Raw genomic sequence first — 24,790 nt, forward strand, 5'->3', positions numbered from 1 at the left:
AGTTCACAAACACTGTGAAAATACATTGTTCCATCAGTAATACCTTACTGTCCCACCATCTATTCCAGGTAGTGGTACTTGATGAGCTTATGCAATGAATACGCTTGAATGCTGGACACTTTTTAAATTAAAGATCATTACAAGGATCAAAAATGTATAAACAAATACAGAGACACTCAGAAGTACCATATTCATGTTGTGAAACCCACTCCTAAACTTCCCTAAAGATACATCGTTAGCTCTGGGCCCATGGAGCACAGACCCCAAATGTTTGGGTTTTTTCCTGGGTGCCCTGGATCTCCTTTGGGCCCCTAGTCCTGTTTCGAGGTGATCCCCAAGCCCACAGCTGCTTCTCATCTGAGAAGCATCTCAGACAGTTCATTCAGAGGGTTGGGGATTTAAAGCAAATTTTATCTCCAAACCTAGAGCCACCCTTCCCCCTACCTAGGGTCAGTTCTGGAGGTGCTGCAATTGCTACTGCAACAGCTGCCTTCTCCCATCATGCCTCCTGTCATCCCTCCCTCCCTATGCTTCTTCAAAAGCCAGAGGATAGCAGAGAATGAAAGGAAGTGTGTGTTGAGTCACTTCCTGTGGCTCTGTTCCTCACCCTCCATGTTTTAAACCGACAGAGCGGGGGAGAAGACAGTGCAGCCAGCAGCAGAAAGCTGTTGAGCAGTACCCCAAACACCATGGGCATGGGCACTGGCACCATGGGCATTGGCAGGATTGAGCCCCTAGGTATATGCACCAAAGCAATTATTTCAGCCCCTTGCATGTACTTGCTGCCTTTGCCCATGTTTTCCTCCTGTCTTCCAACTGCCTGTTGCAAAGGCAGAATGCAGCTGAGCAGCAGAACCTGTTTGCGGTCACTTCTGACTGTTCAATAACCAATTAGTAGGAACAGGAGGGAGGGAGAAGGATGCCCTTCAGCAGAAGCGGTGTGCCCCCAGCCCATCGATATTTCCCCCACACATTCCAAGGTGAAGAAAGAAGTAAAGTCAGGTTAAGACCAAGTCAGGGGAAGGAGAGCTGGATGGGTTCGTGGGCAGGAAAGGAATTGAGATAGTAGAAAATCAGTAGAACTTGGAAAGGAAAGACAGGAGAAGCTGAGCGTGGATGCAGCCTCCACACCCCAAGCTGCTCATCGACCCAGACTTTCCCCCTCTGACATCCAAAAGACCCCTCTACCTTGCCCTGCCTGCCAACCTGCTCAATCCTGAAGTCTCTTATCCTTCTGTCTGAAGTTACTTTTTTTTGTTTTTTCAGTAAATATTAAAATGATCTAAAACTTTTGCTACAAACATTTCTTTTCCATATAACAAATCCTCTCTGTCTCTTTCTTTCACACTCGAGCAAGCCAGAGGTTGCAGGTTTGAATCCCCACTGGCATGTTTCCCAAACTATAGGAAACACCTATATTAGGCAGCAGCAATATAGGAAGATGCTGAAAGGCACCATCTCATACTGTGCGGGAGGCAGCAATGGTAAACCCCTCCTGTATTCTACCAAAGAAAACCACAGGGCTCTGTGGTTGCCAGGAGTAGACACCAACTTGACGGCACACTTTACCTTTACCTAACCGTCCACTTTTTTCATAAAGAAAGGCCTCTTTTTATTTCTGTTTCTTTTATGAAGGAAAGCTTCTATTCTCCCCACCCCCATTTTTCATGAAAAAGCTCTTTCTCCCCTTTTCATGAAGGAGATCCTTTTTATTTATTTTGCTTTTGTGAAGCAAACTTTTTTCCCCCTTTCTCTTTCCTTCTTTCCCCTTTTCATGAAGGAAACTCCACTTATTAATCTTAAATGTTTAATTATAAAAGTGGAGGACAGCTGCCCTGTGGGCTCAGAGCCTTTAAGTACCTAACACCACCCCTGTTTCCCTCTGTCCATAAAATGTAATGTTACTATGTTATGCTATGGTAATTTTCTTAATTTCTAGAACCAAGTCATAAACTTGAAAGGAAGTAACTTTTAAAAGCTGAACACCGATGGTCATCCTTTAAAAAAAAAATCATTGTTATATTTAATATTTTATAAAGAATACTCATTTACAGGGAGGGGGTACAATTAAGGAAGTATAAAAGTTTCAGAGTTTCCCCAAGTCTGCACAGGAGAGGGAAAAGAGAGAAAAGAAATAGACCCAAACAGTTTGGCCCACTCAGTCTAGCTTCTTTGAGCTCCAAAGAACCAGATTGACATTGGGGTGAACAGGAGATGAATTGCAACAAAATTACCTTGAGAATATTCAGGATATAGTCAAAGTCTTGGTCAGTCTACTGCCATGAGATAAAAAGTGACCAATCCAGAAACTCATGAGAATTAACAAGACCACAACGATAAGCTGAAAAATGGGGTCAAGTTGAACTTGCCACAGCAGCTGAGTGCTTACTTCACACCATGCCCTGTTCAGAATTCAACCAGTATTTGCCCTCCCATACGTTTTCCATCAGTCAGTGATTAGAAGCCCACTCCCCTACACCATGTTGCTGGATCCAGTATCTGCCATTATAGATCGGTCCTCATGCCTGCTTCATTGTGTTCACTACCAATATGTGTGTCTTTTCCATTTCACGTTTGTATCATCACAGATCTAAATTTGGCACTAAGCACAGAATTCAGCATTCTAGAAACCTTAGTTTAGATTTTTTTAAAATATGTTTGGCCCTTAAGGTTGCAAAGACACATTTAAACCAGAAGCACTGGTTTTGTATCTGGGATGAGACAGGACAGCACAAAGCAGAGTTTCTAGCGGCCACTAGTGGAGCTTCGATATCCTGCATAGCAATTCAACCTTCCAGATGAAAAGCAGAAGCAGAACCAATAAGCAAAACAGAAAACAAATGCAAACTTAGGTAATTTCTAAGGGTAACAGAATTCAGTTTTTCTGGTGTTCAATTTGGGCTACCTTGGTACAGAATTGAGGAAGGAGAATCAGTGCTGGCTCCAGGTTCATGGGGACCCTCAGCAAGAATGATTCTGTGGGGCTCCCTCCTTTTTAAGTGGGCCCCTTTTCTTTGGGACAAGCAGATGTCAAGGCAATACACAGTTCTCTCTCCAGAGAGAGTAGGCAAGGAGGAGGCAAGGAGGTCTCTTGTCTGCCTGCTGTCAGCACAGAGCACTGCTGCTCATCACAGCTATGGCCACTGTTGTTGTGCTGTCACAGGCAGCTGCAGGAGCCACCTGTGGCCCTTAGAGCTGTCTGGCAGGAGTGGCAACTTACCACCACAATGGTAATGGCAACTGGGCTGTGGGCAGCAACTACAGGAGAGTCAGAAATCAGGAGCAACAGGCAGGTCAACATCCAAGACAGAAACCAGGAATCAGAACAGAGTCGTCAAGTCAGGACCAGGAACCAAGCCAGGAGAGGACAGGAGTCAGGGTTCAGAACTGAGCAGTCATGCCATAAATCAGAACCAACAATCAAACCAGAAGTAAGGATGGATGCTGGAAGTCAGAATCAAAGTCAAGCTAGAAGTCATAGAAAATAAAACATCATAGAAAATGAGACCATGTTGTTCAGGCACAGCCCCAGTCCATACACGAAGCCATTTACAGTCCTTCCTGTTCAGAAAGATCCAGTTGCTAGCACCTAGCCTGAGTGGGCAGAGCCAGTCTAAAGCCTGCAAACTGTGATGGATTAACGGAGAGGCAGGGGCATTTGCCTACGGTGGTAAAATCTGAGGAGCAACAAATTTTGCCCCTCTTTTGCCACCTCTCTCTGTGGGCAGCAGTAACTGTAGCAAGGGTAGAGTGGGCAAGGAGAAAGTCCCCCCTTTTACCTTATTTTTTAAAAAAGCCAAACCTTTTTTGTTTAAGGTAAAAGGGTTGCAAAAGCCTTTTTGCCTATGGGTGGCAAAAGCTAAATCCGCCCCTGCCTGCAAACCTTCCAGGCTGCAGTTCTGGCAATTTGCTTGCCACAAGGGGCAACCATTCACAGCACCTACGGCTCTCAGCTCCAGTCCAGAAAGCTCCTGATAGATAGGTGGTCATGTTGCACACAGGGAGCAGGCGGGCAAAAGACTGGGCTGCCCATAGCCCAGTTACCATCACTATTGTGGTGATGTGTTACCTCCTCTCACACTTGCCGACATTTGGGGAAAAAGAGGTGGTGAGACTGAGAAAGGAGGAAAGGAGGAGGAGGGAGGGAGGGAGTGCACCGCATCACCACAATATCCATTTGCCTCATAGTAAATAGAGGGGAGGAGGGCCACCTAGCTGGTGGCTGATGGTTACTGGCTGGGGGTTATCTGACCCTTTCCAAGGGGCCTTAGGAATAAGTTGATGGGGCACTGGACACTCAACAATTGCCAGAGGTGTCACCCTGTGATTCCTGTGCATAATCAGGAGCAAGCAGCAAAAGATCAGATGAATATATGAACAAAACGGTTGATTCTCACAGCTGAACAGCTTATGTATGCCCATAATTGCTTCTACTTGTTTTAAACTTTCTTAAAGGTTCTGTCTAAACCTTTTAAACAGAAAAGTGACACAGAGATGGTTCCTACGATCAGTGGGATCCGTCTGGAGAGGGTTAGCGGGGAGAATGGGCTTAGCCCGCTCTCCCCGCAGATGAGCAGTCAGTCGTCTACAGACGAGCAGTCAGCAGCCGCCCACACAACTGGCGGCTCTGTCACGGAGCCAGGGGGGGTTTGAGCGTTCACGGGCCGTGTGGCCCCCGGAAGCTCCAGCATGCCCTGCGTGAGCACACAGGGCATGCTGGAGAGACTCCCCGAGCCGGGAGGCTGCTTTTCAGCCTCCCGGTCGGGGGTCTCCTCGTGAGTTGTCACAGTGCAGAGCTGTGCCGTGGCTTTAAAAAAAGGGTTTTAAAGCCACGCTGGTGTGGAGTCATGCTGTGGCTTTAAAAAGCCACGATTTTAAAAACCAGGTTTGTGGAGCGAACCTGGTTTAAGGGCATGGGTACTTTAGCAGGTTACCCACTTAAGAACCACCGGGCTTGCAGCCAAGCCCAGTGGATCTCACGATGGGAGAAAATTGGGCTAGCCTCCGCTAGCCCGAGTTTCTCCCATCGTGTGAATAGCCTCACAGTGTCCCAGTTCATAAAGCACAGCCAAACTATGGTTTGGCCACCATGAAAAAGCTTTGCGCTCATATTCTCCCTCCTCCCCTTCACATGCTCCGACTGACTTTCTTACTCCCTGGTTTGAGCAAAGCATAGTTTGCCATGATGTCCGAATGGGAAAATCCATTCACATTCAGATATCATGGGAAACTATGCTTTGCTCAAAATGATTGAGTAAATCAAAGCAGATGACTGGAGGAAAATAAGAGCACCACAAGCCTAAGGCATGTACACCAATGACCAAGTAATGATTTGGCCCTGATGTCTGAACATGACCACTATAATGAGATCAAAAAGAAAAATGTAGATGGAGTAACGTGAAATGTGAACAAAGGCCAAGGAGTCTGAATACAGACATTAGTCAGCAAGTGTGAAGATTGAGTCAGTCCCTTGACTGATGATTCAGTGTGGGGATGGGAGGAGAAAGCTAGTTTTCTGTACTAAGATATTACTGGGCAGTAAATACACCCCTCTCCATTTGGTTCATTGCAAAGCTTCATCGTAACACAATTCTGCATAAATTAGAATATTCTAAAAGAGAAAAGCAGCTCTCCACCCCCCATCACCTAAATCATCAATCAAGAGACAGATTCAAGCTTTGTACTCACTGACTACATAGTCTTTCCTGGCTCATGTGCACCCAGAGGGAGAGCTGAACTCTTCACACTGGAACAAGGGGATGGAAAATGCTGCATTTGTTTAGTTAACATTTTTACAGCCGCTCAGCCTCAGCCAGGAGGGACATTAGGTACAATAGACTCCCAGCACGTTCTTCACAATGATCTGGCTAGCCCAGATGTACAAGATTCACTAATAGCACATTTATGTAAATAACGTTTTTCAAAAAGAAGAAAACGGGAAATACTACCCCCACCAGTTTCTGAAGCAGGCAGAAAATATGGCGTATTTCTGGGGCAATGAAACAAACAAATTCAAAGGATATAAAACTAGACTTGAATCTGTATGGCTAGTCTTAACTGCAGTCGTAATTCTTGGCAAGGCAGCAATGTGCCTTTGGTCTTACATGCTGCATTTATAAAATTCCAGTTGAACAATGCAATAGGTCAGCGTTTCCCTATTTCTGTGTGCTCTAAGAGCATGTACTACAATGGTCTGGGTATTTGTGACTGTGAATAGATATACAAAAAAGCAAAGATTGGTAATTTAAAACCCTATTCCCTTTTTTATACAAATCTCCCAAGAACAGCTTGCCAGCCTAAGTGGGAGTCTCTCTCTGGAGAATAAAGTCCACCGAAATCATTAATCAATGCTGAAAGTCTTACATATCCAGGTACAAACCTGCCTGAAAAAGTCAATCTCTTTCCTGGAAGAACATCTCCCAATCCCATATGTGAGGGAACTACTGGGTTTCACAACACGGTCTAAGGGCACATGAGACACTCAGCCTGCTTAAGTAAGCAAGCAGGTATTGGTGTGGTCAATGACTGGATGGGAGATCCATATGTGCCACCTTTGCGAATGGCGTCATAGTTAAATGGTAGATCATCTGCTTTGCATGCAACAAGTTCAATCCCTGACATCTCCAGGTAGGGCTGGAAGAGACTCCTGCCGGAAACCTTGGAGAAGGTGCTGCCAGTCAGCGCAGACAATACTGAGTTAGATGAACCAATGACCTGATGTTATAAGGCAGTTTCCTCTGTAACTGATGGTTTCTCAGTGGAAAGAAAAAGATATGTTACAGATGCTCCAATGAACTATTTAATAGAGCATCACATTTTTTAGAACTGAGCTTTGCCACTGAGAAAAAAACATTCTGATGAGAAACTATAGCAAGCCTTCACAGTCTAGCAACTCTTTCCTTTCCTCACACTTCACTTCTGCCATCAGCCAAATAACAATCCCAGGAAGATAGGGTACTGATTCCATGTAAGTTATTTAAGGAAAATGCTCACAATCTCAAACCCATAGTCACTTTGATAATAGTTATAATACTCTTGGTATACCAATAATGAAATTAATGACTGTGTTGACACAACCACTAACACTCAGTGGAATTAAAACTGGCAGCCAGATGTTCCTAGTTTCCATAAATATTCACTGGAGTCCCACTAATTTCAAATTAGGCACAAATATATATGTACTGATCATAAGAACATAGTAAGAACATAAGAACAGCCCTGCTGGATCAGGCCCAAGAATACCCATCTAGTCCAGCATCCTGTTTCGCACAGTAGCCCACCAGATGCCGCTGGAAGCTATAGGCAGGAGTTGAGGGCATGCCCTCTCTCCTGCTGTTACTCCCCTGCAACTGGTACTCAGAGGCATCCTACCATTGAAGCTGGAAGTGGCCTTTAGCCCTTCAACCAGTAGCTGATGATAGACCTCTCCTCCATGAAGTTATCCAAACCCCTCTTAAAGCCATCCAGGTTGTTGGCTATCACCACATCTTGTGGCAGAGGTCATGGCCTTTTTCACAGCTGCCACACATTGAGTCGACACTTTCAACGAGCTGTCCACCACAACCCCAAGATCTCTCTCCTGGTCCGTCACTGACAGCTCATATCCCATCAGCGTATACTTGAAGTTGGGGTTTTTCATCTCAATATGCATCACTTTACACTTGCCAATAATGAACCGCATTTGCCACCTTGTCGCCTACTCACCCAGTTTGGAGAGATCCTTCTGGAGCTCCTCACAATCCATTTGGGATTTCACTACCCGAAAGAGTTTGGTATCATCTGCAAATTTGGCCACCTCGCTGCTTACCCCTGCTTCTAGATCATTTATGAATAAATTTAAAAGCACCAGTCCCAGGACAGATCCCTGGGGGACCCCACTTCTTACATGCCTCCATTGTGAAAACTCTCCATTTATACCTACACTCTGTTTCCTGTCTTTCAACCAGTTAGCAATCCACACATGTACTTGTCCTCTTATCCTGTGACTCCTAAGTTTCCTCAGGAGTCTTTGATGAGGAACTTTGTCAAAAGCTTTTTGGAAGTCCAGATAGACTATGTCAACTGGATCACATTGATCCACATACTTGTTGACACTCTCAAAGAACTCCAAAAGGTTGGTGAGACAAGATTTACCTTTGCAGAAGCCATGCTGGTTCACCCCCAGCAGGGCCTGTTCTTCTATGTGCTTTACAATTTTATCCTTGAGGATGCTTTCCATCAATTTGCCTGGAACGGACGTTAAGCTAACTGGCCTGTAATTTCCCAGATTGCCCCTGGATCCCTTTTTGAAAATCGGTGTTACATTTGCTACTTTCCAGTTCTCCGCTACAGAGCCCGATTTCAGGGATAAGTTATATATTTTAGTAAGGAGGTAGGCAATTTCACATTTGAGTTCTTTGAGGACTCTTGGATGGATGCCATACGGCCCTGTCAATTTGTTAGTTTTCATTTTTTCCAGACAGTTTAGAACATCATCTCTGGTCACTTCTATCTAAATCAGTTCTTTAGCCCCCATCCCCGAAAAGCCTAGTTTAGGAACAGGTATATGCTCAGTATCCTCTGCCATGAAGATGAACACAAAGAACTCATTTAGCTTCTCTGCAACCTCCATATCCTCCTTAATAATCCCTTTCACTCCCTCATTGTCTAATTGTCCAACCACCTCCCTGGCAGGTTTCCTGCTTCTGATGTATTTAAAGAGGTTTTTGTTATTCCCCTAGATACTTTTAGCTAAATGTTCCTCAAACTCTCTTTTCGCCTCCCTTATTGTCACCTTGCATTTCTTTTGCCAGAGTTTGTGTTCCTTTCTGTTCTCTTCATTTGGACAGGCCTTCCAATTTCAGAAGGAAGTCTTCTTCCCTTTTATGGCTTCCTTGACAGTACCTGTTAGCCATGCTGGCATCCTCTTGGACTTAGTGGTTACTTTCCTCCTTTTGGGTATACAATCTAACTGGGCTTCCATATTGTGGTTTTGAGTAAACTCCATGCATTCTGGAGCTAAGTGACTCTCCTGATTTTCCCTTTGAGCTTTCTTTTCACCATACTCCTCATTTTGGAGAAGTTTCCTGTTCTGAAATTCAAAGTGGTTGCGTTAGACTTCCTTGGTGATTCTCTCCCCGCATGTATGCTGAATTTGATCGCACTATGGTCACTGTTCCCTAAATGGTCAATGACACTGACATCATGCACCAGGTCCTGGGTGCCACTCAGAATTAAGTCCAAGGTCGCCTTCTCTCTGGTTGGTTCCAAGACCAACTGTTCCAGGGCACAGTCATCTAACGTATCTAGAAATTTGACCTCTTTGTCATTTCCTGACTGTCACCCATTATTACTGCTCTGCCTCTCCTTGAGAACTCCCTGATTTCCTGCTGCAACTCCCAGTCACTGTCAGCATTTTGATCCAAAGGGTGATAGCACATCCCCAGTAGCACATTTCCTTTCAGGCCTTGTATTGTCACCCACAGGGTTTCTGTGGAGGACTCCGGTCCACCTAGGTTTTCTACTTTGTTAGATTCTATCCCTTCTTTAACATACAGTGCTCCTCCACCTCCAAGGCATCCCTCCCTGTCCTTTCTATAGAGTTTACATCCAGGGATAACAGTGTCCCACTGGTTCTCACTGTTTCACCATGTTTCTGTTAAGCCCACTATATCTATATCTATGTTAAATGGATGGATGGATGGATGGATGGGTAAGTAAGTAAGTAAGTAAGTAAGCAAATAAATAAATAAATAAGCAAGCAAGCAAGCAAGCAAGCAAATAAATAAATAAATAAATAAATAAATAAATAAATAAATAAATAAATAAATTTCCATTATTTGAAAATGTAAATAGGCATATTTTATGCATAGCTGGGAGTCCTAACAAGGAAAAGTTTGAAAATTAGAAATAAAACCATATTTTTATTTCTGTAGAATTTTTGTTGTTCGATGACATTTGCAATCCAAGCCTTAATCCAGTTTGTGACACTCCTTAACTTGAGGAAACTGATAATGACATCACAAAACAACTGGGTTGGAAAAACAGATGCTTATTATATTGAAGATTTGTAATTGCCACTAAAAGCTTTCACCTCTTTCCCCTCTCTGCCTCACACAGGCACACAGTTTCCAAATGTACAATGCCAACCAAACAGGCCTTGCCCTTTACTGGGCATACAGCCTGCATCCTAACTTTAATCTAATCATGTTTGGCAGACAGTGCACCAAAATCCCTGCATCTTTATTCCTTGGAGACAGAACTAATTGCCAAGCATGAGAATTGCCTTACAGCTCGAAATGATATGCAAAATCCAGTGGCAGGATGGGGGAAATGGGGAAAACGCACAGAGTGAAAGCAATAAGAGCAAAACATTTTGGATGATCAAGTTTCCTTGTGATTATTCAGAGAAAAGAATCAGGCTCTCCTGCCATTATACCTTCCAAACTAAACCTTACCAAATTAGTTTCCAGAGCTGGAACCAGAATTTCTTCAAAGTGAAAATCAAATGAGAATGGCAGGGTCTTCCCTAAAGGGAAACTTGGGAAATTTGAAGAGATTCTTGGGCTCCCTCTCAAGAGGAAACATTGAAGAATGTTCTTAGACTTTTTCTCCACATCCTTAGTTTCCACTTTCTGTCCATGGAAGGAAGATCACTTCGGGGGGGGGGGCAGGGGACTCTGCTAACTGCTACCCCTCACATATGAATGGACTCTCCCAACCCTGTTCCTGGCCAGAGAGAGGCAGCTGGGGGTGGTTTGGCCAAGCCCTGGTCTAGAGGTTAGACCAGCAACAGACAGATAGACAGATATAAATAAAATGGCTGTCAATCCACCACCTGAGATGGCTGTCTCATTACCAGTCACATCATAAGCAAGCCCACCCTACTCAGGCCAGCACAGAACATATGGTTATTAATACATTAGGAATAAAAGTAAAAAAAACCCTCAGTTATCCTCAGATTTTCACTAAATGTGATACTCCTGGAAATTGTAGTGGTGTAGTGGGGAGAGGGGGCAGGCTGAATGTAATGTAACACTTGGTAGAGATGGGTGAACTGACCCCAGCCCAATTCAGAACAGACCCTATAAAATGACTTATTTTGAAGAACACCTGCTGGGACTGAGCCTGGAGTCTTGCTCACCTGGAGAACAAAGGACCTAGAGGCTCCCTGCCATCCATTCCCCAAAAGTACCAAGGTGAGGGGGCAAACTGAGGGCTTGTGGAAACTGTAGGCCTCAGATTTCACATTTGGCCATAGCCATCATCATGCTCAGCAACATGCTTGTGTTCTAGGAAACATAAGTAGTAGAATTGCGGCAAGCATTCATGTTTGCAACCTGGCCGGATGCAGCCTACAAATGAATTGTATTTGGTTTATGCTCTCTGTCATTTTGTTTTATGCTGCTGTTTAAGTTTTTTTTCCTGTTTTTATTTATTTGTATTAATGTTTTTAATTGATTGTGATCCACCCTGGGAGTCTATGCTGAAGAGAAGAAGAAAGGTAAACATTTTAATATAAACATATACAAATATAAAACTCCTTGAAGTTTACAACCCTCCACTGTAAACTTCGCAACACCTTTAGTAGTTATTCTTCTCTATAAAGCTCAAATTTATGAGGAAGTAAGCCTCCAAAGTTGCATAACCTTTAGTGAAATTTGGGCAATATAGTCAGGGGTGCACCTAGATTATTTTGGTGCCTGGACCAACCCTTCCACAAGGCCCCCACTCACCAGGACACCCCCCCTCACCACGAGGCCCCCGAAACCTACTTTTGGGGAGCTTCTGTTGCGGCTAACCTAAGTGTTTAAAAAAAAAAAAAGCTGCCACGCGGCCGAGGGGTGGCTGCAGGGGAGGGGGCAAGCTGAGTAGTCAACCTTCTCCTCCTCCCCCCACCCCCAGTGGCGGCAATGGTGGGGAGAGACCACAAGGCACGTCCTCTCTGCCCAGCAGCTGCTGTGAACTGCAAGGCGTGCCTGCGCAGTTCACAACTGCTGCTGGGCAGAAAGGATGTGCCCCCGGCCACTCCCTCAATCACCACCGCCGGGGAGGGGAGGAGAGGAGAGGGGAGGGGAGGAGGTTAGTTACTCGGCTCGCAACCCCTTGGCCACGCAGCAGCTTTGTTTGAAAAAACGGGACGGAGGTTAGCCGCAGTGCAGCAGTCAGGCGCGGGGTGGCTGTAGGAGGCCCCCAGCCATTTGGAGCCCCCTCCCCGGACCATGGAGGCCATAGACCAGGGTCCCAAGGTCCGGGGGTTAGAGCACCTCTGAATATAGTATTGATTAGAGGACAACGATGCATGGATGTACTCTGAAGTAAATGGCTTTACATGATTTTTAAATGTATGCATCTTTAAACATATAAGGTGTTTTTCCATAAATGTGCCCCAAAGTATATAATAAATTAATAAAACCACAAAATAAGAAGATCACAAAAAGTGAACCATGCAATTATACAGCTGCATCCATGCTCATATTTGAAACATTACTTTGAAATACATTCTTGTGCAGTCTCACAACCCATCTTTACTGCCAGATTGTAAGGCTATAGCAGATAGATAGATAGATAGATAGATAGATAGATAGATAGATAGATAGATAGATAGATAGACAATGCAATCTAAACTGCTGTTTTAGATTACCAGTTCTGAAGGCTTGCTGCACTAGCATATTTGTAGCTGACCTATTACAATGAGGAGATACACTGGATGGCTCCAGACAACCATTTGGTCACACATTCTACATCAACATCTGCACTGATGTGCAATAAAACATTGCCTGGCAAGATGATAAAGGCCAACGTCTTACCTTACTCTGACAGCATGGGAGCTGATACAGCTTAGCTTTTTCCCATGCTACCAGGATACTGTGAGAACCCCTCGGTAGCAAGAACTTATGCTTCATCTTTTCCCCATACCCCTTATGGAGGGCCACCTAATGGCGCACCAGGGAAATGACTTGACTAGCAAGCCAGAGGTTGCTGGTTTGAATCTCCACTGGTACGTTTCCCAGACTATGGGAAACACCTATATCGGAGAGCAGCAATATAGGAAGATGCTGAAAGGCATCATTTTATACTGCATTGGAGGAGGCAAGGGTAAACCCCTCCTGTATTCTACCAAAGACAACCACAGGGCTCTGTGGTCGCCAGGAGTCCACACCAACTTGATGGCACACTCTACTTTATAGAATGGAACAATACTGGCTATCATGAAGCAGAGTATCTCAGTGCACCATGAGGTCATTCACACAATCAAAAACTGTATTCTACCCGGGTTTGGGAGCTGTGTGTGCTCCCAGTTTTTTATTCTTTGCAAGCAAAATAAGAGGAAACCCTGGGTAGAAGTGATTGTGTGGAAGCTAGATAGGAGGAAGAGCTACCCAGGTTTTCCTCCTATCTTGCTTCCACACAATCAAAAACTGGGAGCACACAGCTCCCAAACCCGAGAAGAACACAGTTTTTGATTGTGTGAATGATCTCCATGTGTGCAACATGAGAACGAGGCCATAGATAACTAAATTCCCCCAGAGTGAGTTGTTTCGTCATATGTATAGTTTCACTGGTGCAAATGTTTAGGACTAGAGTTAACTTTAATTGCAATAATAGATGTCCATCATCTCTACTATGTGGAATCAATGGTGACTTAATGGTTAAAGGCATCATGGGGCTCTTTAAGACATCCTGCCAAACCATAGAGATAAGAGTATCTGGAAAACATAAATGCTGTGTCTGATTTAACTGTGGACTGTGTTCAACTGAAGCTGCTTTGAGGGCCTGGCTTTTGAGAACTGACAAGAAACGATTGATAGCAACTACTAGTTCTGCTGCCTGGATGCAAAGCTGCAGGGGTCATTTAAAATAAACACTGGAATCATATGATAAGTTTATTACTATCACCACCAACTAGCCTTGTGTTAACTAGAGAATGAAACAAATCAGGACTATTTATCAATGCACAGAAATAACACCGCTTTCTCTTCTTGAAATTCAGTTGAACAATTTCCCCGGGCCCCGCCCCACTTCTTCTATTTATAATTTTCTAGGGCTATGAGTAGAATCCAGAGTTAGCTGGGGAAACAACAGAACAATGTTAAGATTTTGTTTCAATTTCTATGCTAGTTTTTCATTCATTCATTCATTCATTCGATTTCTATACCGCCCTTCCAAAAATGGCTCAGGGTGGTTTACACAGAGAAATATAAATAAAGAAGATGGCTCCCTGTCCCCAAAGGGCTCACAATCTAAAAAAAGACATCAGATAGACACCAGCAACAGTCACTGAAGGTACTGTGCTCGGGGTGGAGAGGGCCAGTTACTCTCCCCCTGCTAAATAAAGAGAATAACCACGTTAAAAGGTGCCTCTTTGCCAAGTTAGCAGGGGTAATAAAGGGGTAATTTTGTAATAAAGGTTTTAACACTTTGATTCCACTGGGCAGGACAACCTTATGTTCCATGTCTGAAGCAAAACATCAGAAAAATAAAAAGTCAAGCCACAGTCACAGAAATACTGAAAACGAATCTTCTTTGTTCCCAGTTTCTGAAACCACAATAATTGCTCTGCTCCATTTCCTTTTATTCTATTGAATTCATTTACCCCTAATTTTTAGTCACCTTTGCTAATTACTCCCACAGAAATATGTCTGTGGCGGGGAAATGCTTGACTAACAAGCAGAAGGTTGCCGGTTCGAATCCCTGCTGGTATGTTTCCCAGACTATGGGAAACACCTATATTGGGCAGCAGCGATATAGGAAGATACTGAAAGGCACCAATTTATACTGCGCAGGAGGAGGCAATGGTAAACCCCTCCTGTATTCTACCAAAAGAAAACCACAGGGTTCTGTGGGTGCCAGGAGTTGAAATCGACTTGCCGGCACACTTTACCTTTATGACCAGCAAATATTCAAGACAGTCTTGAGTTAAACTGACTATCTCTGTTTAGGAAATAAGTTAAATGTTTCTAGAGGCTGTTGAAGATACTTGTTCAACAGTTTTTGTGAGCTGGAAGACATTTCTTGGATAAGCATTAGAAGGTTGTGGGGCACACCACAGATGATAAGGCAGAGGCTGGAGAGAAAACAGATTGTAGCTGCAGTGTGGCCAGCAAGAAGAAACAAATCTGTGTTTTTTAGCTGGTTGAAAAGTAGGAGGGGGATGGTGGTCTCCAGGAAGATATTTTTGGGTTGGGTGTGGGAACGGATGCTGCTTTATAGACTAGTATTATCTGTCTGAACGCTTGCTTTCTCCCACTTTGTTTTCACATGCAGCAGAATGAGGTGGTAATGAGTTAGTGATCTACATGAACTGCTAGAATGGATTGTACTACTTCAGACAGCATGTGGGGGAACACAATTTTGAATGCTCTCCTACATGAAAGCCACCTGCAAACAGAAACCAGAACAAAATGAACTGGTCTAGAATCCTTTCCCCTAATAAACTGTTTTTACTTGCAGGGAGTTGTTTTTACAGGAGGAAATATTCAAAGCTGCTGTCCCCACCTGCAGTCTGAAATGGTACAGTCCACTCATGAATTCTCACCACATTACTCTGCTGTGAATAGTAGACCATGCCACATGCAAATAAAATGATTTCAGAAAAACGCCCGTTCTCTTTCCTGTCAAAGAAACAGACCTGGTAGCTGCTGTCCCTGGTACTTCTTAACATTTGGGAAAGTAGAGCAATGTATCAAACAATATAATCACTGGAAGAAAGCTGAACTATTTTCAAAATAATTTCAAATTTCATTTTGACAGAGAAGGTCAGTCAAACTTTATTTCAGTCATTAATGAGCAAACTTGACCAGAGGTGCACCTAGGTAATTGTGGAGCCTGGACCTAAAAGCCTTTGGAGGGGCCCCCCACCGCTGGAGCCCTCCCCCCGAGCCCCCCCAATACAAATTAAGCATCATCTCCCTACATACACACCATGACAGGTGCAGTATTTTTAAAATGTGAGTTCTTGAGGGCACAAACAGCAACTGAACTCACAAGACGGTAAGACTATAAAACAGGTCTATTTATGCAAATATGCATTAGCAGAAACATTTCAACACACAACATATTCCCATTCTACATATTTTCCCCCTCCTCTGTCACTGAAGCTGAGGTCACGGCTCAGCCATCCAGTGCAGCATGGGCCAGCGGCACAGCATGGCGACCACACCACCCAGGACAGGCGAAAGAGGATTTGGGGGTGTGGAGGCCCTGGACTTCGGCCACGAAGTCTAGGGTTAAGCGTGGCTCTGAACTTGACAGACAGAAAGAAGCAGCTGTTATATCTTGCTACTGACTTGAATGATTTGGCTGGAGAAGAGGCATTTGTGCCAACTTAAAATAATGTGTTAAGTTAGAAAAATGTTTTGTGAAATGATTGTAAACACTTTAAGATAACAAAAGGCCCTAGCATTTTAGGATAAGAACATAGGAGAGCAATAGCCTGGCAATAGAATGGTTAGCTGCATATTTAATTATTTTTTTAAAAATACTTCTATAGTTGAAAATTTTATAGTGCCGAAAAATCTAAGGCTGTGATACTGGATACAAAAATATAATTCCTATTGTTTTCAAAGGAACTTTGTGCAACTCAGTACAGTCACAGCTTCAGTGCAGAGATATTATCTTTCATTTCTGTTTTGAATGACCAGCAGCACATCATGACTTTATCTTCAAAGATTAACAACCTGGTATCAATTCCCACAAGAGGTTTATCACACTCAGCTCCTAGGAAGGTCAGTGAACAATGAGTGTGTTCATTATGTTTTAGGAGGTGATAAAGTGCATTTCAGGACTATGCTCCAGGGTTTAGTAGGAAAACATCTTGAAAAAGATTCCTGCAAGGGGAAGGGGAAGAAACTGAGATCAAGATCTAGAGCGAGCGAGACTACACATTTATTCAACTGGATTAAGAGTCCCACAACACCTTTGAAAAACAAATTTATTGTGGCATAGTTTTTTGTGGCATAGAATTCTCAATGGATTCTACTCTGTGAAAACTTATACCACAATGAATTTGGTAGTCTTTAAAAGGTACCACATTTTCCTCTATCTGACTCAAAAGGCTACCCCTACTACCGGTAAAACACAATTTGTTTAATAGTGTACAATAGTATTCTACTGTGAAATAGTATGATTGCAAGAACAACAACAACATCCCCCTTACAACTCACAATGAGTTGGATCCAAAAGGTGCCCTTCTGCATGCAGAAAGTGTTCAAGGGAAGGCTACTTTACACTTGGTGCTATAATGGCATGCAAGAAGTGAACCTAAATCCAAAGATGCCCTTTCATTATTCTGCTCTTCACAAGCAGAATAATGAAAACTGCTATTGAATCTACCTAGTGCCACACTGCACTTGTGCAATAATTTGCAGAATGGAGCTCACAGCTGTTCTCTTCCTGCTTATAGTCTTTAGATCCAATCCAATAACTTCACGAACACAGCCATATGTCAAGGATAGTCTGGTGCCATGGGCAACAGTATCCCAAATCTAGACTTGGAAACTGTGTCCTCCATCTCAAGCACAGGCTAGACCACGGATTCTCAATGTTGGGTCCCCAGATGTTATCGGACTTCAACTCCCATAACCCCCAGCCCCAGTGGCCTTTGGTTGTGGTTATGGGAGTTGAAGTCCAATAACATCTGGGGACCCAACGCTGAGAATCCCTGGGCTAGACAGCCATTTGTCAAGGATGCTGTAGCAGTTTCCTGCACTGAGCAGGGAGCTGGACCTCCAAGTCCCTGACAACTCTAAAATTCTATTACTCTAGGTTCACTGACTTCAGTGTCTGGAGCTGGAGAAACTGGAACCTGAAGTACAGCCAGCCAAAGCTACAGCTCTATTGATCAGGCAAAGGCAGACTCCCAGTATTTCTACTGGGGGCTACATGTTGCCTGCCAAGGCAGCAATTTACGTTGCACACCCCAATTATCTTCTGTGCCTGAAAAGAACTCAGAGATCTGAACTTGGCCAGTGCTCAGCTTTAGAACCTAAAATTCTTAGCTCAAGCCTCTAGGTTGCTGACACCATAAATTAATAGTATGCAGCCTCCTCCCAACAAAGCACTGTGCACATTTGGATTCAAACTCTTGAACTCAAATAGCAGGTATGATCATAGAAATCATTAAGTTGTCTGCAAATAGCCGTGTTGCTGGCACCTCCTGCTATAAGGAACACTGGTTTTGCTAACTATCATTAAGGGAAGAATCAACAGAAATAGACACTCCTAAAGAGGAAAAACAAGATCGGACCTGTTTGCTATAACTGATCGCTGGTTTTTTGCCCTAAAGTTGGAACTGATTTTGATCATTTCTAATAAAAAGCAAACACACATAGATAGGAAGTATGTCCCTTTCAATATACCAAGCACTGGCACACCCAAATAATAAAAAACATTGGGAAATGGAAAGTTAATTATTGTTGTTCATGGTGGTTATTTTTAGAAGTCCAATAACTGCAGAACTGGGAACAACCACCCTAAGCAGAAATACTATAAAACCCTAAGATTTGGGAGGTTTGCTGCAGATTGCAAAATTCAATTAAAATAATTAGCCTAACAAAAAGTAGGATGTTACACTGTAAGATACACATGGTCCATTTAACCTAACAATATCCTGCTTAGTCAGAATTTATTACACCACCACATTGTATTTTTTTAAAAAAATGAAAAATTGTGTATTTTGAAATTGCATTCAAGTTCTTACTTAGCCTCTCTTAACATCTGGCTTTAACTAAGAGCTTAGAAAACTCGGGCTTTTAGGTTTAATTGCAGCAGGTGCGTAACAACGATCGGGCAAGGGGAGACAGTTGTCTGGGGGCCCCACTGCCTGGAGGGGCCCCCCAGAGGCACCTCACGTGACTCCCCATTGCCCCCTGCCCAGCCCCAAGGACCCTCAGCCACTTGCCCTGTTCGCCGTCTCTCCAGCTTGTTCTCCTGGCCGGCAATCCAGGGAGCAGACAAGCTGCAAAGAGCTCCTTTTCTCCCGCCTCTCAGCTGATTGGCGGGTGGGCGGGGCTTCCACGGAGGTCTGGTGTAGGCCTCTGTGAAGCCTGAACTCCAGTAGGGCCCAAGCCAGCCAGGAAGGAGGAGGCAGCCAGAGTGGCCACCACTGTTCTTTGCAGCAGAAGACCCCCTGCTGCCAGGTAGCGTGTGAACTCCTTTTTGTGGTTACCTTCCCCACCCCCCCCCCACCCGGATATATAGGGATCTGCTTGCCATAGGGCTTTGATATGGGGGGGAGGGACTGAGAAGTCTCTGAATATTTATTTTTAAACAGCTTGGAAAATTTGCTGGCTTAAAAAAAACTATCTAAAAAGTCCTATAAGTGGCTTGTTTCATGGCAGAAAATTACAAAAACTTCTGGAAGAAACAGTATTATATTTATTTTATTCACTCATTTATAAATGCACTTATGTTCAAGTTGTTTTGCAACCCAGAAGGTCTGAGTGAGAACTGTGAAGCATGTCTTCTGCTTTTATTTTATTTTATTTTTCTTGTGTGTGAACTGCTCCCCAATAACCTGCAGGGACTTCAGGGTAAATCTGGCCAACATGTGAGTGCAGCACCTCTATTCCAGAGGAGATGTGTGTTAAAGGGCTTTAAAAGCCTCCTGTGAAAAACCTCCTGGAATCAAACTTGACTGAATTTGTTCAGAATTCTGAGAAAACAAACATAGGCTCACCCTGCATGGTTGAAAGTCTCCTTGGCTAATCTGCAGCGAGGGGCCCATTTTAATCATTCATCTTTCTAGTGTGTTCTAGGCATTAAAAGTAAAACGAATGTATAGTACTCAATGTATATCACTATATATTGTGACGTGTGCGTGTGTGTATTCAGTGAAATGTATTTCCAGGCAGCATACTTATTTTGGAATATCAGACTTAAATCCTTGGGGGCCTGGGGTGTGCGGAGGCCCTGGACTTTGAGTGGGGGGGGCCCATTTTAAAATCTTGTCTCTGGGCCCACTCCAACCTTGCTACGCCCCTGAATTGCAGAAACCAAGGTGAACAATATAAAAATTTGCTGTTGCTAGAGCTAGTTAATGGTATAGATGGGGAACATTAGTGGAATATTGTTTTGCTTTTCTCGGTCAGTGACAACTTGATTGCATTACTAATTGTCCAACACATCCAACAGGGTAACATCAATAGAGTAAAAGTAAAGTTGTGCCGTCAAGTCGGTGTCAACTTCTGACAACCACAGAGCCGTGTGGTTTTCTTTGGTAGAATGCAGGACGGGTTTACTCACTTCATCTCCCGCACAGTATGCAATGATGCCATTCAGCATCTTCCTCTATAACTGTTGCCCAATATAGGTGTCTGGGAAACATACCAGTGGGGATTTGAACCAACAACCTCTTGATCCCTAGGCAAGTTACTTTCCTACTGCGCCATTAGGTGGCTAGTAACATCAACAGTAAACATTAATTTAACAAAGTCAATGCTAGGCCTGCAAGCACAAAAGTTATTATTTCATTTACTCATTCAACTTGCCCAGGTCAGCAGCTAATTGTTAAGAAAGGCCCTATGTCACATAGAGCAAGGACTGATGGGCTAGTAACTGGTTCCACCCACTGACTTCCCAGTACAAGCCAAATAACAAGGATAGGCCTCTCTCCTTCCAAGTGTAAATAGTCTTACAAGTACAAAAATAGGAAGCTGTCTCCCAAAGAAATGGCTTTTTCCATTGGTCCTAATGGCTACTTTAGGTGGGGCTGGGGCTGAGATGTTCTAGTGGCTAAACAGAAGTCCATGTACAGCCTTTTGGACCCCATCCATTGTCTTAAGAAGGCATCCACATAATCTAACCCATGCCACATGTTCTCCAAATATACATTTTCAGAAAGGAAAAATGATGATTGATTCATGTATATTGAGACAAATCACTACAAAGAGGAAGCTGCAGAGTTGGGTAAACATGCAGAGGAAATTTAAGGGAATGAGCATAAAATTATCTCAAGACACATAAAAATAAAATTTCTCAGGATGTGCTAGAACACAGCCCTTCTCATTTCAATTATATGGAGAAAGGTAGGCATTCAGGGAATGTGTATCTCCCTGGCCACTTTGATAAAAGAGCAACAAATGCTAAGCAGTCCTTACTCCTTCATCCAGCCCATTTGGATTTTCAAAGCTTTTTCATGTTTCTAACGTCAGACAGCCAACATCACCTCCTCCCACTAGAGCATAGGCCATAGAATTCCTATCACTTTACATTCTTCCTTACACACGCAAATAAACATCTCTGCAATTTTCCTAGCTTGGGGGAAAAAAACCAGCCTTCTGTATTGCATATAGCATAGTGATAAGGACTGTATGGCTTTTCACATTTCACTTCACTGATCAACAATAATAATAAAATTTGTCCTGGTTGCCTCTTGATATCTACAGAACCACAATTCCTAGGGTCCAACCTACCTTCCCCCAGATGACTACTCCAAGCCCTGGCGGCACGCAAGCCATGCACCCACACAACCAGCACTGCTGGGAGCAGCACAAATTATTCTCCACGCTGCTCCCAGCAGCACTGGTGAACACAGGCCAGGACTGGTTGTCCTGGGCTACATGAATCCCACAGTGCACCATGTGAAGAATGCAGTGCACTGGGGAATTGCCCCAGGGGACGGGTGCTCTAGGCGCTCATCTCTGTGTCAGCAAGTAGCTTGCGCTGACACACGATCCTGGAGCTGAGCTGCGGTGCTGGGTTTAGTGCCACAGCACCACTGGGATCCAAGCAGATCCCAGAGATTCTCACAGGCAGCCAAGCACAGGCTTGGCTGCTTACACCTGGGCTTGGATGCTCGTGAGAACAGCCTCAATGGTTAATCTCCCTGAAACATACACTCACAGAGCGGTATAAAAATATGGGCGGTATAAAAATATGGTTTTGGGCGGTATAAAAATATGCTAATAAAGAAAGAAAGAATTATCTAGGAATAAATGATAAATGCTCAAAATAAGACATATATTTCTCTTTGAGGGATACATTCACAATAATAAGACCTGCAGGGTTTCCCCCCACCCCAAGGACATAAAATAGCTTCTCAACAATGATTGGCACAGAAGATCTTTTGACAAGACTTTTGAGTAACAATTCCATGAAGTGACCTATAAATCGTTCTGATAAATGAATTGCATTGATGCTTGCTAAAGGTGAACAAAAAAAGTATGATTTTAAACAAAAATAAAACAGAATAAGAAACCACATATCTCTGATTGTTTGTCTGGCTTTCTGCAAGAACAGCCTCTACAGTTGGCATGTGAAGATCTCCACAAGCGAGGAATCTTATTAGGACAAGAGTGACTCCTTGGTGGTCTCTGACAAAACTTTGGGAAAAGAATGCAGAGAGGGAGCAAATGGATTCTCTCTCTCTCAAGCTAAAAGGAAAAACAGTTCCTTGAAGAGCCGCATCTTTTACAATGTCATCAGTTCCTAACTGCTGTCAAATAATGATGTTTGTAGACGGGTTCTCTGCCTCACAACATGCCAATTAAGCCTATGTGGATTAAAACCAACCTGCTAGTTAGAGATATGAACTTGAGGAAGGAAATCAGCTAGAACAAACAATGCCAGAACAGACACATTTACAGACATGGGGGAACTAACTGGTTTTGGATCCTCCTGGACATCTGACTTGTACAAAGAACAGACAAACTTAAGTCGTGGTTGCAGAAAATTCAGGCATCTTTTCCTCAGCTGATGCTGTAGTTATAGATGTATCCAGACCTTTTTCTTAATGATAAAAGGAAAATATCTTAACTGGGGAAGATATTTCTTCTTTCCACCACTTGCAGCATGCTTTTAGTGAATGGCAAAAGAGCCTCAGATCCTTCCATATTTTTTTTTTAAAGGTCCTTCTCAGGCCTTTTTTTAGTGACCTAAGAAATTCAGTGATGGTAAATACATTCCAGGTCCATCATAACTGAATAATTATATGCTGACTAATTTAAGGCAACAACTGGAAATGCAATACAAATAGATTTGTACAAAATATGGGGAGAAACTGACCGACCTTCACGTAGGCGCTGTAGTGCTTGCATTTCTCCTGCATATATGACAGCTGCATCTGCTCTGTGATCTGACCTGTGGCTTCTCCAGAAGAGACAAAGTAAACCCTTATTGGATCGCCCTTTTCTTTCTTCATCACATCTGCTGTCAGGTTATAATTCAACCCTAAAAAAATAATAATAAAGGCAGATTATTTTCAATCAAACCATCACTTATTTAGAAGTGTGTGTTTGAAGTTTGTTTTAGAATTGCACCACCTTCATGATCACCTTGTGAAAACTAGTGTTAACTAGAAAGGTTACAAAGCAATAGAAGTGTCATGATAAAAAATACCAATCAACATGCTAGAGCAAGTCTGCATATTTTGTGACCCACCAACCTGAATATAGCCCACCAATCATGTAAGGTGATCCACCAAAGGTTTCATAAACCTCCTGGTTTTTCAACCTGTCTAGGTCTACAAAACTAGGAAACTGTTACACCCCTATCAGGCCACGTTGGTGGGCTGCATTTGGGTCACAAAATGTATTGGCCTGTTCTAAAGAAATGCAGACTTTAACTTCCATACCCAGCACCATGTGCTAACAATAAAGAAGATCAACCCAACCAAACAGCACCTAACATTTTGATAACAAGTACACTGAATGTTAAGTAGCATGGATGCAAATTCACTGCTAATATGCAACTGCCATTCTTATCAATTAGAACATAAGAAGATCCTTGTTGGATAAGACCAAAGGTCCATCCAGTCCAGCATCCTGTTTCCCACAATGGCTAACCAGATGCCTCTGGGAAGCCCACCAAGGCGGCACCAAGGCATCAACAGCATGGGGTTGCATAGGGCACTCCCTTTGAATAGAGGTTTCCCCGCACTTCCTGCATTTGTAAAAGCTGGACTTAATAGTATAAAATGTGGTACCTCACTAGCACTTCCTATTAAGATAAGAATGTTAACATAAAAGCAGAAAATGCAGCACTGCAGATAATTAGGAATAAAAGGATTCAACTGCTTGTTGTGTACGTGAGAGTTAACAAGTGGCTGCCGGTATTTGTGTCGCTAATTACATAATTAGGGTATATATAAGATTAGTCAGATCTGGTTTGTGTTTTGTTACCTTTTCCTTTGGATCTAATCTTATCTAAATAAAGTAGAACATTTCTATTTAAAAGGTTGAAACAACAATTAGGAGATCAAGATTAATAATTGCAGAATTAGATTTTAACTCAGCTATGCCTCTTTAAACACCAGACACAGGAAACTGGAACGAATCCTTGCTGAACTACAGTTGGGCTTGGGCAATTATGTGAAATCTCTAGACCCATTTCAAACTGGCCTTCCGGTGGCCTATAGGATGGAGACTCCCTTGGTCAGCCTGATGGATGATCTCCAATTATGAATTGAAGGAGGAAGAGTGACTCTGTTGGTCCTTTTGGATTTCTCAGCAGCTTTCGATACTATTAACCATAGTATCCTTCTGGTGCCTCTGAGGGGGTTGGGAGTGGGAGGCACTGCTAGGTAGGTTCTGCTCCTACCTCTGACAGATTCCAGATAGTGCCCCTTGGAGATTGTTGCTCTTCAAAATCTGAACTTTTAAATGGTGTCCCCCAGGGCTCCATTTTGTCACCAATACCTTTTAACACCTACATGAAGCCACTGGGAAAGGTCATCAGAATGCTGATGACACCCAAATCTATTTCTCTGTGTCGACATCATCTGGAGAAGGCATGACCTCCCTAAAGGGAGGCCTGCCTAAAGGCAGTGATGGGCTGGATGAAGGGTAACAAACAAACTGAATCCAAATAAGAC

General features: G+C 43.4%; 1 protein-coding gene across 7 annotated transcripts in view; it reads right to left on the minus strand.

The window, feature by feature from the left end:
- The window catches only part of ITGA9 (integrin subunit alpha 9), a 391,432-nt gene that overhangs the window by 236,189 nt on the left and 130,453 nt on the right, over positions 1-24,790 (minus strand). For all 7 annotated transcript variants that reach the window (XR_008309811.1, XR_008309810.1, XM_053261579.1 and 4 more), the window contains one exon: positions 22,988-23,148. Coding sequence is in view for 5 of the 7 variants with exons in the window: in XM_053261579.1 (XP_053117554.1) it covers positions 22,988-23,148 (161 nt within the window). In the remaining 2 variants the exon portion in view is untranslated. The remainder of the gene's footprint in view (positions 1-22,987; positions 23,149-24,790) is intronic.

The sequence above is a fragment of the Hemicordylus capensis genome, chromosome 6, assembly GCF_027244095.1.
Source record: "Hemicordylus capensis ecotype Gifberg chromosome 6, rHemCap1.1.pri, whole genome shotgun sequence".
Classification (NCBI taxonomy): Eukaryota; Metazoa; Chordata; class Lepidosauria; order Squamata; family Cordylidae; genus Hemicordylus; species Hemicordylus capensis.